Source organism: Bombina bombina, chromosome 1 (assembly GCF_027579735.1).
Source record: "Bombina bombina isolate aBomBom1 chromosome 1, aBomBom1.pri, whole genome shotgun sequence".
NCBI classification, from domain to species: Eukaryota; Metazoa; Chordata; class Amphibia; order Anura; family Bombinatoridae; genus Bombina; species Bombina bombina.
This window is the reverse complement of record NC_069499.1, coordinates 1,114,013,559-1,114,033,111: the sequence shown is the minus strand read 5'-3', so window position 1 is coordinate 1,114,033,111 and position 19,553 is coordinate 1,114,013,559. Positions and strand designations below refer to the sequence as shown.

The 19,553-nt window shown below is 41.0% G+C and overlaps 1 protein-coding gene across 2 annotated transcripts in view; it reads left to right on the top strand.

The window, feature by feature from the left end:
* The window catches only part of PIP4K2B (phosphatidylinositol-5-phosphate 4-kinase type 2 beta), a 214,389-nt gene that overhangs the window by 62,956 nt on the left and 131,880 nt on the right, over positions 1-19,553 (top strand). For both annotated transcript variants that reach the window (XM_053697792.1, XM_053697802.1), the window contains exon 4: positions 13,381-13,533. In XM_053697792.1, the coding sequence (XP_053553767.1) occupies positions 13,381-13,533 (153 nt within the window). The remainder of the gene's footprint in view (positions 1-13,380; positions 13,534-19,553) is intronic.

The window sequence follows — 19,553 nt, the reverse complement described above, 5'->3', positions numbered from 1 at the left end:
CTCTCTTTGCTCAGGCCTGGGCAAGAGATGTTCAGGATCCTTGGGCACTAGAAATAGTTTCTCAAGGTTATCTCCTGGAATTCAAGGAACTACCCCCAAGGGGAAGGTTCCACAGGTCTCAATTATCTTCAAACCAAATAAAAAGACAGGCATTCTTACATTGTGTAGAAGACCTGTTAAGGATGGGAGTAATTCATCCAGTTCCAATAAGAGAACAAGGGATGGGGTTTTACTCCAACCTGTTCATAGTTCCCAAAAAAGAGGGAACATTCAGACCAATTCTAGATCTCAAGATCCTAAACAAATTTCTCAGGGTTCCATCGTTCAAAATGGAAACCATTCGAACGATCCTTCCTACCATCCAGGAAGGTCAATTTATGACCACGGTGGATTTAAAGGATGCGTACCTCCATATTCCTATCCACAAGGAACATCATCAGTTCCTAAGGTTCGCTTTTCTGGACAAGCATTACCAGTTTGTGGCACTTCCATTCGGATTAGCCACTGCTCCGAGAATTTTCACAAAGGTACTAGGGTCCCTTCTAGCGGTTCTAAGACCAAGGGGCATTGCAGTAGTACCGAACTTGGACGACATCCTGATTCAAGCGTCGTCTCTGTCAAAAGCAAAGGCTCATACGGACATCGTCCTAGCCTTTCTCAGATCTCACGGATGGAAAGTAAACATAGAAAAAAGTTCTCTTTCCCCGTCAACAAGAGTTCCCTTCTTGGGAACAATAATAGACTCCTTAGAAATGAGAATTTTTCTGACAGAGGTCAGAAAATCAAAACTTCTAAGCTCTTGTCAAGTTCTTCATTCTGTTCTTCGTCCTTCCATAGCGCAGTGCATGGAAGTAATAAGATTGATGGTTGCAGCAATGGACATAGTTCCTTTTGCACGAATTCATCTAAGACCATTACAACTGTGCATGCTCAGACAGTGGAATGGGGATTATACAGACTTGTCTCCGACGATTCAAGTAGATCAAAGGACCAGAGATTCACTCCGTTGGTGGCTAATCCTGGACAACCTGTCACAGGGAATGAGCTTCCGCAGACCAGAGTGGGTCATTGTCACGACCGACGCCAGTCTGGTGGGCTGGGGCGCGGTCTGGGAACCCCTGAAAGCTCAGGGTCTATGGTCTCGGGAAGAATCTCTTCTCCCGATAAACATTCTGGAACTGAGAGCGATATTCAATGCTCTCAAAGCTTGGCCTCATCTAGCAAAGGCCAAATTCATAAGGTTTCAATCAGACAACATGACGACAGTTGCATATATCAACCATCAGGGGGGAACAAGGAGTTCCCTGGCGATGGAGGAAGTGACCAAGATAATTCAATGGGCGGAGGATCACTCCTGTCACTTGTCTGCAATCCACATCCCAGGAGTGGAAAATTGGGAAGCGGATTTTCTGAGTCGTCAGACATTCCATCCGGGGGAGTGGGAACTCCACCCGGAAATCTTTGCACAAATAACTCAATTATGGGGCATTCCAGACATGGATCTGATGGCGTCTCGTCAGAACTTCAAGGTTCCTTGTTACGGGTCCAGATCCAGGGATCCCAAGGCGACTCTAGTGGATGCACTAGTAGCACCTTGGACCTTCAACCTAGCTTATGTTTTCCCACCGTTTCCTCTCATTCCCAGGCTGGTAGCCAGGATCAACCAGGAGAGGGCTTCGGTGATCTTGATAGCTCCTGCGTGGCCACGCAGGACTTGGTATGCAGACCTGGTGAATATGTCATCGGCTCCACCATGGAAGCTACCTTTGAGACAGGACCTTCTTGTTCAAGGTCCATTCGAACATCCGAATCTGGTTTCTCTCCAACTGACTGCTTGGAGATTGAACGCTTGATTTTATCAAAGCGTGGGTTTTCAGATTCTGTAATTGATACTCTGATTCAGGCTAGAAAGCCTGTGACTAGAAAAATTTACCATAAGATATGGAAAAAATATATCTGTTGGTGTGAATCTAAAGGATTCCCGTGGAACAAGATAAAAATTCCTAGGATTTTATCCTTTCTACAAGAGGGTTTGGAGAAGGGATTATCTGCAAATTCTCTGAAGGGACAGATTTCTGCGTTATCTGTTTTACTTCACAAAAGGCTGGCAGCTGTGCCAGACGTTCAAGCGTTTGTTCAGGCTCTGGTTAGAATCAAGCCTGTTTACAGACCTTTGACTCCTCCCTGGAGTCTTAATCTAGTTCTTTCAGTTCTTCAAGGGGTTCCGTTTGAACCCTTACATTCCGTAGATATTAAGTTATTATCTTGGAAAGTTTTGTTTTTGGTTGCAATTTCTTCTGCTAGAAGAGTTTCTGAGTTATCTGCGCTGCAGTGTTCTCCGCCCTATCTGGTGTTCCATGCAGATAAGGTGGTTTTACGTACTAAGCCTGGTTTTCTTCCGAAAGTTGTTTCCAACAAGAATATTAACCAGGAGATAGTTGTACCTTCTTTGTGCCCGAATCCAGTTTCAAAGAAGGAACGTTTGTTACACAATTTGGACGTAGTCCGTGCTCTAAAATTCTATTTAGAGGCCACTAAAGATTTCAGACAAACTTCTTCTTTGTTTGTTGTCTATTCTGGTAAAAGGAGAGGTCAAAAAGCAACTTCTACCTCTCTTTCCTTTTGGCTTAAAAGCATTATCCGTTTGGCTTATGAGACTGCCGGACGGCAGCCTCCTGAAAGAATCACAGCTCACTCCACTAGGGCTGTGGCTTCCACATGGGCCTTCAAGAACGAGGCTTCTGTTGACCAGATTTGTAAGGCAGCGACTTGGTCTTCACTGCACACTTTTGCCAAATTTTACAAATTTGATACTTTTGCTTCTTCAGAGGCTATTTTTGGGAGAAAGGTTTTGCAAGCCGTGGTGCCTTCCATTTAGGTGACCTGATTTGCTCCCTCCCTTCATCCGTGTCCTAAAGCTTTGGTATTGGTTCCCACAAGTAAGGATGACGCCGTGGACCGGACACACCTATGTTGGAGAAAACAGAATTTATGCTTACCTGATAAATTACTTTCTCCAACGGTGTGTCCGGTCCACGGCCCGCCCTGGTTTTTTTAATCAGGTCTGATGAATTATTTTCTCTAACTACAGTCACCACGGTATCATATGGTTTCTCCTATGCATATTTCCTCCTGTACGTCGGTCGAATGACTGGGGTAGGCGGAGCCTAGGAGGGATCATATGACCAGCTTTGCTGGGCTCTTTGCCATTTCCTGTTGGGGAAGAGAATATCCCACAAGTAAGGATGACGCCGTGGACCGGACACACCGTTGGAGAAAGTAATTTATCAGGTAAGCATAAATTCTGTTTTTTGATGACAGACTCAATCCTTCTTAGCATGGAGGAAACCAGTGTCGTACAGCTTTCTGGAGAGATGTTTTGCCCTTCTTCAGAGAGAATTTTTTTTAGCTGCTCTTTGCTGGATGGGGTTGTGTTGCTCTACCATTCTCTTTAAAATACCCCAAAGTTGTTCTACTGGATTCAAGTCAGGTTACATACTTGGCCAGGTCATAGTTTTCACTTGTTTCTCCTTTAGAAACACCTTTGTGATTTTGGCAGTGTGCTTTGGATCGTTATCATGCTGGAATATTCGTCCTCTGCCAAACTTCTGGAGACTGGGAGTCATCTTGTCAGCCAGTATTTTGGTATATCCCAGGCATTCATGGTGCCATCTATAAATGTAATCTCCCCAACACCTTTTGCAGTCATGCAGCCCCATATCTTCACATTCCCACTTCCATGATTCACTGTTGGGACTATGCATTCACTGTAATAATCCTGACCAGGTTCACACCAAACATGCTGCACCCCATCTGAGCCGAAAAATTGTGTATTGATCTTGGCCATCTTACCAAATAATGTGCTCCCAGTATTCATCAGGCTTTTTATGTTCTTTAGCAAAGTTTAATCTTGCAGTTGTGTTCTGAAGAGCAAGCAACGTTTTTTTTCCTTGCATGCTGTCCATAGAAGTTGACATTATGCAATGTCCTTAGCACTGTCTGAGCTGTCACAGAAACTCCAATTTATATCGATAATCCCAGTGTCAAATCTGATGCACTTGCCTTAATGCAAATCTGAAGCACTTGCCTGTTGCCTGTTTTTCAGAGCTAGATTGGTCAAGTGGCGCACTGTCCGTGGCATCATTTTAGGAGGACATCCACTGTGGTTCTCTCAAACCCCAATGTAATGTTCTCTCCGTTTTTTCTCACAAATAAAAAGGTGGTGAGGTTGTGACAAAATACTCAAAACACTTAATACCCTAATAGAAAAACACAGGCATATGAAAATAAAGGTGATTGTAAGATGCTATATGCAGAAAGCAGCCCAATGTGATTTATATTAGCTGCAGGATTTAATTTGTTAAAGTGTGCCCCCTGCTCACTGCTAACTTCGCCCTACACATCAGAGTTTCCCTTTCCAGCAAGCTCCATTAATTTCAACATGAGACATCTCGCCATTCACAGGGACTGACCCTTTTTTAAGATTATTCCACCAGGGCAGCCCCTGCGACGGTCAGCATGATACACCATGTCTGATCTGGCTTGGTTTAGATAATCAGCCCCCCAGTGTGTTAACTAGTTTTCAGTAGTGCATTGCTGCTTCTTCATCAAAGAATACGTAGAGAATGAAACAAGATAATAGAAGTATATTGGAAAGTTGTTAAAATTGTATTCTCTAGCTGAATCATGAAAGAAAAATTTTGGGTTTCCTGTTTCCTTAAGGCAAGACAGTATAAATACTTGCTGTGAGTCTTATTTCGCAACTGTATTTTGCACACTTTACAGCTGGGCTTTGCAAGACCACTTTATTAAAAGCAATGTATATTGTGCAGCTTTTTAACCAACTAATTGGCTAAACAAAATTAATTGTTCATGAACCAGAATGGCGACTTTAGATGTAGTTTAGTTGCCTTGTCCTATAAATTAACATTTTCTCAGCATTTAGAGAGATCAGAAATTACAAAACCTTGTCTTCATTACCCTCCAAACAAAAGACTACGATGTCAGGATATCCTGTGACAACAGGTGCTTAATACAGTGGCTCAGTCAATAAGATTTAGATATCCGCAGTATAAGGGAGGGTTTAGCTCATTTGTAGTTTTACAGTTTATATTTTATACATTTAAAACATTTTTTTTTTATGTTTACTGATTTGTTTTTTGAGAACAAATATTTTATTAATATCAAGATGTGTGTAACTATATATATAATGTATTTATATATATTTTTAATCTTATTCATCAATTTTATCACCAATGACCTTCTTAAAATTAAACTCTTGTAACACCAGAAACTGCCCCCAGCATTTAAGAAAGTTGGCACTTTTCCTAATTGTGTTTAATATCATAAGCTTGAAGTAACATCTGTCTCCGAATATTAAACGTGTGTAGTGAAACAGATGGGAGCTCTTGTTTTAACTAATATCTGAAAATCACAGCTATCAATATCACATATATATATATATATATATATATATACATACAAAAAATGTTTTTTTTTTCCAAGCCATATCTTTTAGGAGAAAAATAACATTCAATTTGCCTAGTTTTCAAAGTCATTGAGATAAAATAAATAATTTTTGACCAAAATTAAAAGACTTTAGGACAATCCCAAAGTAAGTGAGAGTAAGAGGGATTCGCTAGATTACATTTAATACAAATATTTGTACCATCTTTCCTCCATTTACTAACAAGTGCTGAGGTTAAATAGTCCTTATTAATCAGTTTAAAATGAGATTCTGTAATATTTTGAGAGACAGCTAAATCCATCACTATCTAACTCCATGTTCCAAAAATCTAGTATATTGCTACAAATCACTTGTATGTCATATTATAATACCTTATAAATTGAAGATATGGAAAGCTTATTCCTTTCTCTTTTTTTCAATACGGGTATATAACGGGTTAACTTCCCAAATCTCAGAATATTTTCTAGTTATCAAATTGATATAATGTGTTGCTTTGAGAAAGGCAAATGTATGACTCCCAGGTAAATTATGATTTTTTTTAAAATTGAGTGAATGTAAAGACATTGTTTTTCAAAATACCAAAGATTACCAATATTTGATATTGATTTATTCTCCCGTATCTAAAATACCCTATATGTGTCTCCTGCTGGAAAATGAGGATTAACAATCAAAAGAAGAAATTTACTAAGACTATGGTCATATTTAATTATTTTATTTACCCTTCTCCAAGCCAGCAAGCCATCTCTAACTCTCTAGGAAAGATATGAGAGAGAAATGGAAGGGTATAAGACTCTATAAGATATTCTTCCATATCTTTATCAGAATATAACTGATAATTTGACAGCCAGTCTAAACATTTTTTTAATCATTTGAACCCTTCCCATAAGTGGGTTCCTTATACCTGACCAATTGTTAACTTTAGCAATTAACTCATTGATATATTTCAAAATATTTAGATCATACCATTTACCAGGGTTGGAAGAATAATTCAAACATTCTATTTCTGCAAAAATCACAATTATAATGTTCTATATATTTATTCAGCCATAAAATTTCTGATTTACAAAGATTTTCTTTACACCCTGAAGCAAGAGCAAATTTACTTATAAGATCTAAAATCTTATCTAAATTATACTTTGGCTGTGCCACATACAAGTCATCTGCAAAAAAATTAAACTTTGAAGTATGGCTTCCCAAAGTTAATACCTGTGAGCAATGCTTCGCTGCAAAGGGGGCCCATCAATAAATCAAAAAGAAGTGGAGAAAAAGGGCACCCTTGTCAAGTACCTATAGAAAGAGGAATAGGTGAATACATAAATGAATTAATTATAACATAGGCAACCAAATTTGAATATATCTTCTGGAGTAATTGACCAAAAGAACCTTCCAATTGGTAAACTTTTAAAGTTTCAAACATATATGGCCATTCTACCCTGGCAAAAAGATTACGACTTGCTTATATGGTGGTTAGTATTTTTTAGCAATAAAGTCTTTTTAATTAAGGTATGTGCATTGTTTTTAGGCATAATGTGTTTGCACACTTAATAGACTACATTATAGTACAAACATAACTTTTATATGCACTGTGAAACCAAAAAAGGGTGTGACTCACATTATTGCTATATTAGCTTTTTTTTTGCGGTGCTCTAGAACCAAACCTGCAAAATCAACGAGGTATGCTTGCATTGATGTCTAGACAGATTAATTATATCTATTAAAAAAAACAGATTAGTGTACACTGAAAAATAAATCACGCTCACTATACCATTTCTTTCAAATGACATGATGAGTCCACGGATCATCTAATTACTATTGGGAATATCACTCCTGCCCAGCAGGAGGTGGCAAAGAGCACCACAGCAAAGCTGATAAATACCACCTCCCCTCCCTCCCACTCCAGTCATTCTCTTTGCCTACGTTAGAGCAAGGAAGTGGTAAAGTTAGGTGTTAGTAAAAAGATCTTCAATCAAGAGTTTAGTTTTTTTTAAAGTAGTACAAGTTTGTGCTGCTTTGTTCTAGGGTGTAGCCGTAGTCCATATCAGTCTCTTCAGTAGAGCAGTGGTGGCTTTAGAGCAATGGGAACTTGTGGGACATAATTCTCACTGCGCCTCCCATGTAATTTATGCTGCCCTAATCCTGATAGTCTGAATAGCATTACTCAGACCTTATCTTTTATCCACAGGGCTATGTGAGGGAGAGGACCTCTCAAACCTGATGAAGCTGCCTTGCTATCTGGCTGATTTAAGATGTAAGTGCTGAATTTTATTTTGGGTCTGGGTAATAGGATCTCAGAGGAAGTGGAGCACTTTATTTCCTTGGGACAAATACCTCCTATAGATCAAAGGAGGTGACTTTATGGCAGCACTTTTTTAAGCTAGGCACTGGGGCGGTTAGACTAATAAATAGAAGGCTCTGTGTTTGGTGGTTTTTCACTTTTCCCGGTGGCTTAACTTTAACATAAGAAGCCGACGGGGAGATTACTTATTGAAACGCCCACGATGGGCGGAACTATGTGTGGCGCCAATACGGATTGTGCTCCACTTTCTTAGCACTTTCTGTGGTCAGAAGGAACCAGAGATAAAATCCTCAGAGTGATTCTTGGAGAACACTTGAACACATGCATTAAGACCGGATAGCGGTTTGTGATAGCTTTTCAACAGCTGAGTTCTGGATCTTCTTCTGAGGGTACTGTACCGTTTCAGAAGGGCAGGTAGGCACCTCAGCAAAGTTAAGCTGAGGTGTAGAGATGTTCTGCAATATTTGTGTAACTAGTTAGTCTTTTCTGCACACAAAAGTAAAAAAATTACGTTTTAAAATTTAAAGAGACAGTAATGTTTTTTTCTGTTTAATTTTTGTTAAGAATTTCAGTGTTATATTTAATAATTTGATCCATTGTGAGTCAGAATGGACCAAGAGGCCCTGCAAAATGTCACTATGTTCATTATGTTTTGATGCCAATGTGGAACCACCAATACCTTTCTGTTCCTCATGTATTGAGAGAACTTTAAGTTACAGAGATAGACTTTTTTCAGAGCCAACATTTTCTAAGGCGGATGTTGTTCAGGAGTCTAATGACAATGTTCAATATATGCTGCAGCTTTCTGCTCAAGCGTCCCAAGGTTTGCCACCCACACATGCAGTGTCCTGCGCTTCCTCTTTAACTCCTACTGGGGTTACGCTACAAGACATCGCTTCTCTTATGTCTTCCGCAGTTTCTGATGCGTTGTCTGCTTTTCCTATGTTACAGGGAAAGTGCAAGAAGAAGAGTAGACATTCAGTAGGTGAGGTTACTGACGCAGTTGTTGCTATTTCGGATGCCTCCTCACAGAAGCCTGAGGAGGAGGATCTTTCGGTAGCATATGAGGGTGAGGTCTCAGATTCTGACAGTGTAATTCCTCCTGCTGATACTGAAGTTGTATCCTTCAGGTTTAAGCTTGAACATCTCTGTCTGTTACTTAAGGAGGTTTTAGCTACATTGGACGACAATGACACTATGGTTGTAGTTAATCCGAAGAAATCCAGTAAACTAAACAAATATTTTGAGGTACCTTCTTTGGTAGAGGTTTTTCCTGTACCAGACCGAGCTTCTGAGATTATTTCTAAGAAATGGGAGAGACCGAGTATCCCTTTTTCTCCATCTACTATATTTAAAAAGATGTTTCCCATAGCTGACTCTATCAGGGAGGCTTGGCAAACAGTACCCAAGGTGGAAGGAGCTGTTTCCACTCTGGCCATTAGAACTACTATTCCCATAGAGGATAGTTGTGCCTTTAAAGATCCTATGGACAAAAAGTTAGAGGGGTTACTGACAAAGATGTATGTACACCAAGGTTTACAATGGCAACCTGCTGTGTGCATTGCTACCGTCACTAGTGTGGCGGCATATTGGTTTGATGCGTTGTCTGATGCCATTAGGACAGACACTCTCCTTGATGAGATCCAGGATATGATAAAAGCTCTTAAGTTACCTAATTCCTTTATTACTGATGCTTCCCTTCAGGTTATCAAACTGGGAGCAAAGATCTCAGGTTTTGCTGTTTTAGACCGCAGAGCCTTATGGTTAAAACCTTGGTCTGCGGATGTGTCATCTAAGTCTAAACTTTTAGTGATTCCTTACAAGGGGAAGACCTTGTTTGGACCGGGCTTGACGGAAATAATCTCTGATATTACGGGAGGAAAGGGTCATCTTCTCCCTCAGGATAAGAGAAACAAGCAAAAGGGAAGTCAGAGTAATTCTCATTCCTTTCAAAATTTCAAGGGAAATTCTTCAGCTTCCTCTTCCAAGCAAGATCAGTCTAAACCTTCCTGGAGACCCAATCGGTCTTGGAATAAGGGAAAACAATCCAAGAAACCTGCTATTGAACCAAAGACAGCATGAAGGGCCTGCCCCCAATCCGGGACCGGATCTTGTAGGGGGCAGACTTTCCTTCTTTGCTCAGGTTTGGGTTCGAGTTGTTCAGGATCCCTGGGCAGTAGACATAGTGTCCCAGGGATACAAACTAGAGTTCAAGAGTTTTCCTCCCAGAGGCAGGTTTCTGCTTTCAAGATTATCTGTAGACCAGCCAAAAAGAGAGGCGTTCTTACACTGTGTAAGAGACCTCTCCGACCTGGGAGTGATAGTTCCTGTTCTGATGCAGGAACGGGGTCTGGGGTTTTATTCCAATCTGTTTGTGGTTCCCAAAAAAGAGGGAACCTTCAGGCCAATTTTAGATCTCAAGTTTCTGAGAGTATCGTCCTTCAAGATGGAAACTATTCGTTCCATTCTTCCTTTGGTCCAAGAGGGTCAATTTATGACAACGGTGGATTTAAAGGACGCTTACCTGCATGTTCCCATTCACAGGTATCATCACAAGTTTCTAATGTTTGCTTTTCTAGACGAACCCTTCCAATTCGTGGCTCTTCCTTTCGGTCTTGCCACAACTCCCAGAATTTTCTCAAAGGTTCTGGGATCTCAGTTGGCGGTGCTCTGATTACGGGGCATTGCAGTGGCGACGCCCTATCTGGACGACATCCTGGTCCAGGCGCCATCCTTTCAACAAGCAAGGTCCCACACGGAAATGTTGTTATCTTTCCTGTGATCTCACGGATGGAAGGTAAATTTGGAAAAGAGCTCCTTAGTTCCAAATACAAGGGTAACTTTCTTGGGAACCATAATAGATTCCCTATTAATGAAGATTTTTCTGACAGAAGTCAGGAAATCAAAGATTTTCGATTCTTGCCTAGCGCTTCAGTCCGCTCCGCGGCCATTAGTGGCTCAGTGCATGGAGGTAATCGGACTGACGGTAGCGGCAATGGACATCATCCTGTTTGCCCATTTTCACCTCAGACCTCTGCAGTGAGACATGCTCAGCCAGTGGAACGGAGATTATGCGGATCTGTCTCTGCGAATACAGCTGGAGCAGGAGACAAGGGATTCTCTTCTTTGGTGGTTGTCTCAGGATCATCTCTCCCAGGGAACCTGCTTTTGCAGACCCTCCTGGGTGATTGTGACAACAGACGCCAGCCTTCTAGGATGGGGAGCAGTCTGGGACTCTCTAAAAGCTCAGGGAACTTGGACTCAGTCAGAGTCTGTTCTGCCCATAAACATTCTGGAGCTGAGAGCAATCTTCAATGCTCTTCTGACCTGGCCCCAGTTAACCTCAGCCCGGTTAATCAGGTTCCAGTCAGACAACATAACTTCAGTGGTTTACATCAATCATCAGGGAGGAACGTGGAGTTCCTTAGCCATGACAGAGGTAGCCAAGATTATTCGGTGGGAGGAGACCCACAATTGCTGTCTGTCAGAGATCCATATCCCAGGGGTTGACAGCTGGGAAGCGGACTTCCTAAACAGACAGACCTTTCACCCGGGGGAGTGGGAACTCCATCCGGAGGTGTTTTCCAGCCTGATCCTCAAATGGGGTCAGCCGGAATTGGATCCCATGGCATCTCGAGAGAAGGCCAAGCTTCCGAGGTATGGATTGAGGTCAAGGGACCCTTAGGCGGTATTGATAGGCTCCCTGTCGGTACCTTGGAATTTCAGTCTTGCATACCTATTTCCTCCGTTCGCTCTTCTTCCTCGAGTCATTGCTAGAATCAAGCAGGAGAGGGCGTCAGTGATCTTGATTGTACCAGCTTGGCCTCGCAGGATTTGGTATGCAGACCTGGTGGACATGTCATCTCTTCCACCTTGGAGACTTCCGTTGAGGAAGGACCTTCTACTTCAAGGGCCCTTCCTTTATCCAAATCTAGTTTCTCTGAAGCTGACTGCTTGGAGATTGAACGCTTAATTTTATCCAAACGGGGATTTTCAGATTCAGTCATAGAGACAATGATTAAGGCTCGTAAACCTGTGACTAGAAAGGTTTATCACATGATATGGTGTAAATATTTATATTGGTGTGAATGCAAGGGCTACTCTTAGAGTAGAGTTAGGATTGCTAGAATTCTGTGATTTCTCCAAGAAGGTTTAGAGAAAGGATTATCGGCAAGTTCCCTACCTAAAGGGTCAAATATCTGCTTTGTCTATTTTGTTACATAGACGTCCAGACGTGCAGTCGTTTTGTCAGGCCTTGGTCAGGATCAGGCCTGTGTTCAAACCAGTTACTCCTCCATGGAGTCTTAATTTAGTTCTTAAGGTTCCTCAAGGGGCTCCGTTTGAACCTATGCATTCCTTAGATATTAAGTTGTTATCTTAGAAAGTTTTGTTTCTTGTTGCTATTTCATCTGCTCGTAGCGTGCCAGAGCTCTCGGCATTACAGTATGAGTCTCCTTACCTTATTTTTCATTCAGATAAAGTAGTTTTACGTACTAAGTTAGGGTTTCTCCCTAAAGTAGTTTCTGTCCGGGAACATTAATCAGGAGTTTGTTGTTCCTTCCTTGTGTCCTAATCCTTCTTCTCAGAAGGAACGGCTTCTGCACAATTTAGATGTGGTACATGCTCTAAAATTTTACTTACAGGCGACTAAGGATTTTCGTTAGTCTTCTGCTTTGTTTGTGGTTTTCTCGGGAAAACGTAATGGACAGAAAGCTACGGCTACTTCTCTTTCTTTTTGGCTGAAGAGTATCATACGTTTTGCCTATGAGACTGCTGGACAGCATCCTCCAGAGAGAGTAACGGCTCATTCCACGGGGGCTGTTTCTTCCTCATGGGCATTCAAAAATGAAGCTTCTGTGGAACAGATTTGCAAGGCTGCAACTTGGTCCTCTCTTCACACTTTTTCAAAATTCTACAAATTTGACACTTTTGCCTTAGCTGAGGCCGCTTTTTGGAGAAAGGTTCTTCAAGCAGTGGTGCCTTCCATTTAGGTTCCCTGTCTTGTCCCTCCCTTATCATCTGTGTACTCTAGCTTGGGTATTGATTCCCAATAGTAATTAGATGATCCGTGGACTCTTCTTGTCATTTGAAAGAAAAGAAAATTTATGCTTACCTGATAAATTTCTTTCTTTCTTGACACGATGAGTCCACGGCCCGCCCTGTTCTTAAGACAGGTTGTTGGTGTGTTATAAACTTCAGACACCTCTGCACCTTGTTGCTTCCTTTCTCTCCTTTACTTCGGTCGAATGACTGGAGTGGGAGGGAGGGGAGGGGGTATTTTTCAGCTTTACTGTGGTGCTCTTTGTCGCCTCCTGCTAGGCAAGAGTGATATTCCCAATAGTAATTGGATGATCCGTGGACTCATCGTGTCAAGAAATAAATACATTTATCAGGTAAGCATAAATTTTATTTTCTGTGAAATACATGGTCGTTAAGATTAAGAAGTTCGTAATGACTGTAATTTTACAATTTTTCTACCTTCTTTAACATTTTGGGCATGTTTTGACATTCACACTCTTTTTATTTCAGGATTTCAGCTTATGTCTTTTCAAATAATTTAATTTTTATATGTGTGAGGCATTTTCCTCAATCTACATTTTTGCTTTCTCACAATTAGAACTCACTGACGCGCAGTGCACCTGTAAACAGTGAGAACCAGGGCCGCTTTGGTTCCCGCTTTCTCACAACATATGACAGGCGATTTGTCATCAAAACAATATCCAGTGAAGATGTGGCTGAGATGCACAATATCTTGAAGAAATATCATCAGGTACCAGGTCTTACTATTTAGCCCCCCCCCCCCCCCTCTAGCGTTTCTTATATTATTCTCTTCTCTGTCTTGCTTTTCTCTTTATATCAAGGATTGGCAAATTTACTTTCAATACCGAATTTAAAAGTAATGGTATGCAAAGATTTTTATTTTATTTTTTTTAAATTTAATAACTAATGAATTAGCTCATGACATGGAGTGTATGTACTATCTATCAGATAAAGTAGGGGGAAGAGAGCTGAAAATTTGTAAAGGGAATGACAGGGGAAGTTGGAGGCACTGCTGTTATACCTTCTTATTTTATTCCCCTGCCTTGCGCTAACCTTTATCTAGATAGCAGGATGCACTTTATTTAATATAGGTTATGGGAATTAAAAAGTAAAAAAAACCTCCCACTGTAAACTAAATAGAATGTTTAGTTTTACATATCCACTCAAGTGAGAAAACTTGTTTCAAAGGAAATCCTCTGTAGCAAGATATTTTGGTTAAAGTGAATGTAAACTTTAATAAATTAAAGCCCTGGATCATAAAGTAATCTTAAATACAGGGAGACTTTAAGTTGCTTAAAATTGCATGCTCTTTCTGAATTACAAATGAACAAATTTGGGTTCAGTGTCCCTTTAAGTGAGCGGTGAGAAAAAAAGGCTTGTTAGCACCGCACGGCTTTACCGACAAAACTCGTAATCTAGGTGATAGATAGTTGTAACATATGCTCGTTTGACGATATCAAATCTCAATTTAGGGTGGACAATAAAGACATCTTCGGCTATCTGCAGGTTAGACATTTCTTGAATACAAGGAAAGATATCTCTTTTGTAGTAAACTGGGATGACATGTTGTCAAGGATTTCTCTTTTTCGGGCTGGTATGCACTCCATTTCTTATTGGTATAAGCTAATATTGCAAAGAGAGGGGGAAGCCAATCTCGATTCTTTGGCACGAAGATGGGGGGTAGACATCCCAGGGATTAATAATAATAAGGCTTTTTAGTCAAAGTATTGTGAGAACTTTGCTTGCCACACCTTTTCTTTCCTGGAGAGAGTCCCAATTAAAATTGATCAATCGTACATATGTAACTCCCCATGTGTTAAGTTTATATAATAAAAATCAAAGTTTTCATTTTTAGAGATGTAATTTTCCTAGCACAAACCTAATTTATTGCATATGGAGTTGTCCTGAGGTACTTAGCTTTTGGGCCAAAATTTATTTTTGGCTCTCAAAAATAATTAGACAACAGGTGTACCTAAAGAAAGAGGATATAATCCTGTTATATGAAAATGTACTACCGCTGTTTAATCCGATTTCTAATTTTATAAATTTTACGATATGCGCGAGGAATATTATCTTCTCTTCATGGAAATCTAAATAAACACAATTTATTACAATTTATTAATAATATGCACATGAAATAAGTACTTGAGCAATATGATACATCTATTGGCTCAGAACATGAGATACAAAGATTTTTTTAAAAATGGGGTAATTTTATTCAAAGTTTACCAGTCAATGTACAGAAATAATATATTTTTCTGTTTCTTAACTCAATTTACATACAAGAAACTTACCTTAGAGGAGAACTGCCCGATTAGAAGGCATAAATATCAATAGTAGAGGTGTAGGGGGGGGTGTTCCCTCTCTCTTTTTTTTTCTCTCCCTTTTTCCCTCTTTCTTTTTTCCCCCCGATTTTAAGTTTATAGTGAAAAAATGTAACAGAGGAAGACTATTGATTAGTTCCAAAAGATTATATTGTCACTTGTCTGCTGCTCTTTTCTCTGATTTAATTAATGTTGTTGTTGAACTACATGCAGTATGTAATGTAATCTTTATTTTTGCATTTATAACGAAAATGTTTTGCTGTATTGTTTTGACATTTTTTTATAATTGTAGACAAAGTTTGTGATACATGGATGTTCCTCTGTTTTAATGGAAAATAAAGAATTAAAAGGAAAAAGTGTCATTCCCTTACTCATAATCCCCAGTCATTCTCTTTGCCTCTGTCAATGGAGGAGGTGAAGTTTGGTGTCTGAAGAAATGAATTCCTTTTTTGGGTACTTTCCCTGCAAGCAAGGATTTGGATTTAGCTTAGTTCACGTCAATCTCTTCAGTAGAGTAGTGGTGGCTTTTAAGCAGTTAGGAAGTTGTGAGGTAGTACTTGCTTTGTTTTCTAACACATTGCTGCCCATGGTACAGAAAGCCAGAGTTGGCTACTCTGTTCTTTCTTTTTGTTCAGGTCTCTGTAAGGAGTATGTGTCCTTTCACACCTTGTGAGCGGTCTCCCTGCCGGACAGCTAGACTGCAGGTAAGTGCTTTTGTCTTCTAGGTCTTGGAGACTTGCACTTCAGAAGAATATTTCATATGCAGTAGATGGAGACATTTTTAAAATCCTTTATACAGGATTTTTTCTGGTAGTGGGAAGGCACATTATGTATGTTGAGACTAGGGGTGAATCTTCCCTTTATTGGGCCGTTTTTCCTCTTTGGGCTAATTTTGTTGAAATACTTTATTAGTATGTGTGTGGGGCTTATGTTTTATAGATGGATTTATGTATAAACTTAAAATTTGGCAGTTGGTTTTCTTTGCTTGCTTAACTAGAACAGGCTAACTGACTTGCTTGAGCGTTTGTGTAAATTTAGCTCCGGTGTTGTAGGCAGAGGGAAACGCATGCCTTTTACTTGCTGCATATTTTCCTCTCTCTGCTGGTCATGTGACTTCTCTTTGCTGTCGGATATTCACGGAGCGGAGTGGCGTCATTGCATTTCAGTCTCTTCAGTGTCGATCTACTATACAATCGTTTTGGAGACTTCTGGCAGCCAAATTGTGTATTTAAAAAAAATTGTAAAATTTGGGGATTTTTTTATTTAGTATTATGGACATGGAAGACTCTGTGTCTTTTGACAAATGCTTGTTATGCCTATATGCACAAATTGTTTTGCTTATGCAATTCTGTGCTGCATGCTTAGCTAGAACACTTCAATTTAAAGATAAATTGTTGCCCGCTGAGCCCAATGTCTCTCAGGATGATGCTGTTCAGTCAATGCCACAGCTTTCTCCTCAAACGTCCCAAGCCTCTATGGTGTCAGAGTGCCCTGCAGTTCCTCTCAGCCTCCTGGAGGAGTTTATTTGCCTGCAGATTTTGCACAGGTATCTTCTGCGGTATCTGCGGCATTATCTGCTTTTCCTATGCTTGGAAAATGCAAAAGGAAAATTAGACATTCAGATAGTAAGGTTTTTGTTCCACCTACTGCTACGCAGGTTGCCCTCCCTCATAAGTCTGATAAAGAGGATACATCAGTAGCCTCTGAGGGTGAAATCTCAGAATCGGACAGTATTATTCCTTCATCTGATACTGAAGAAGTAAACTTCAGATTTAAGCTTGAACACCTTTGTGTACTGTTAAAGAAGGCATTGGCTACTTTTGACGACTCCAATACTTCTGCTGTTGTCAACCCTAAGAAGTCTAGTAAACTTAATAAATACTATGATGTTCCTTCCTCTGTGGAAGTTTTTCCTGTCCTAGACCGTGTGACGGAGATTATTTCACAGGAATGGGAGAAGCCAGGGATTCTTTTCTCCCCATCTCCCATTTTTAAAAAGATGTTTCCTGTTGCTGACTCCATTAAAGATTCTTGGCACATGGTGCCTAAAATAGAAGGGGCTATTTCTACTCTGGCTAAGAGAACTACAATCCCTATAGAGGATTGCTGCTCCTTTAAGGATCCCATGGACAAAAAGCTGGAAGCTTATTTGAAGAAGATGTATGTTCATCAAGGTCTTCAATGGCAACCTGCAGTTTGTATTGTCACAGTAGCATGTGCGGCATCCTATTGGTGCAATGCCTTGTCTGAATCAATTTTAGTAGAGACTCCGTTGGAGGAGATATGATAGGATTAAGGCTCTCAAACTAGCCAATTCCTTTATTTCTGATGCTAACATGCAAGTTATTAGACTGGGAGCCAAGATGTCTGGCTTCTCTGTCCTAGCCTGCAGGGCATTGTGGCGAAAATCTTGGTCAGCTGATGTTACCTCTAAGTCCAAGCTTCTGGCGCTTCCTTACAAGGGGAAGACCTTGTTCAGACCTGGTCTGGCAGAAATAATTTCTGATATTACGGGTGGAAAAGGATCTTTTCTACCGCAAGACAAGAAGAACAGACTCAAAGGACGTCAAAGTAGTTTTCATTCCTTTTGTTGCTTCAAAGGTCAAAAGTCTTCCTCTCCCTCTTTCAAGCAGCAGCAGTCCAAGTCTTTTTGGAAGCCCAATCAGTCTTGGAATAAGGGGAAGCAATCAAAGAAACCCTCAGCTGAGTCTAAGTCAGCATGAGGGTCGGCCCCCGGTCCAGGATCAGATCAAGTTGGGGGCAGACTTTCCCTGTTTGTCAAGCGTGGAGACGAGATGTCACAGATACTTGGGCTGTGGACATAGTATCTCAGGGTTACAAAATAGAATTCAAAACTTTCCCTCCCAGGGGCAGATTCCACCCCTCAAGATTATCTGCAGACCAGGTAAAAAGAGGGGCATTCTTGAACTGCATTCATGGGCTTTCCTCCCTGGGAGTGATTGTTCCAGTTCCAGTAAGGGAACAGGGTCTAGGGTTCTATTCAAATCTGTTCATGCTGCCCAAAAAAGAGGGAACTTTTCGATCCATTTTAGACATAAAGGTCCTTAAATAGGTTTCTCAGGGTACTGTCCTTCAAAATGGAAACCATTCATTCTATTCTTCCTTTGGTCCAAGAAGGTCAGTTCATGATGACCATAGACCTGAAGGACGCGTATCTTCATGTTCCCATCCACAGGGATCATCACAAATTCCTGAGATTTGCCTTTCTAGAAACACACTTTCAGTTTTTGGCTCTTCCGTTTGGCCTTGCCACAGCTCCCAGAATTTTCTCAAAGGGGGGCTCTCTTGGCGGTGATCAGGTCCCGGGGAATTGCAGTGGTGCCATTCCTGGACAACATATTTGTTCAGGCGCCATCTTTTCATCAAGCAAACTCTCATACAGAGATCTTGTTGTCTTTTCTACGTTCCCATGGTTGGAAAGTGAAGCTGGAAAAGAGTTCCCTTGTTCCAGCTACAGGGTGGTTTTCTTAGGGACCATAATAGATTCCCTATCTATGAAAAATTTTCTGACTGAGGTCAGAAAATCCAGAATTCTCTCCTCTTGTCTCTCTTTACAGACTACTGTTCGGCCATCAGTGGCTCAATGTATGGAGGTAATTGGTCTGATGGTCGCTTCCATGGACATCATTCCCTTTGCTCGATTTCATTTGAGAGCTCATCAATTATGCATGCTCAGACAATGGAACGGAGACCATACGGATCCTTCTCAGAGGATAGATCTAGACCAGTCGACAAGAGACTCTTTCCCGTGGTGGCTTTCTTAGGACCATCTGTCTTAGGGCACATGCTTCCGGACACCTTCATGGGTGATTGTGACCACGGACGCCAGCCTGCTAGTCTGGGACTCGTTAAAGGCGCAGGGACTATGGACTCAGGGGTCTGCTCTCCCCATAAATATCTTGGAATTGAGAGCAATTTACAATGCTCTGATGGCTTGGCCTCAATTGTCCTTAGCCCAGTTTATCAGGGTTCAGTCGGACAACATCACCTCAGTGGCTTACATCAGCCACCAGGGAGGAACTCTGAGTTCAATAAAATGAGTGGACCCTGCGCTAATATCAGATACCTCTAGCTCCCCTCGGAAGGTTCCCTAGTGAACCTTATGATATACAATATTAGAAGTGATGAAGCAAGCGCCACAATAGTTCCTTAGCCATGAAGGAGGTGGCACGGATTATTCAGTGGGCGGAAGCTCACAATTGTTGTTTATCTGCCATCCACATTCCTGGAGTGGACAACTGGGAAGCGGATTTCCTGAGCAGACAGACATTTCATCCCGGGGAGTGGGCTCTCCATCCGGAGGTGTTCTCCAGGTTAACCCTCAAATGGGGGGTGCCGGAGTTGGATATGATGTCGTCTCGGCATAACGCCAAACTTCCAAGGGACGGTTCAAGGTCAAGAGATC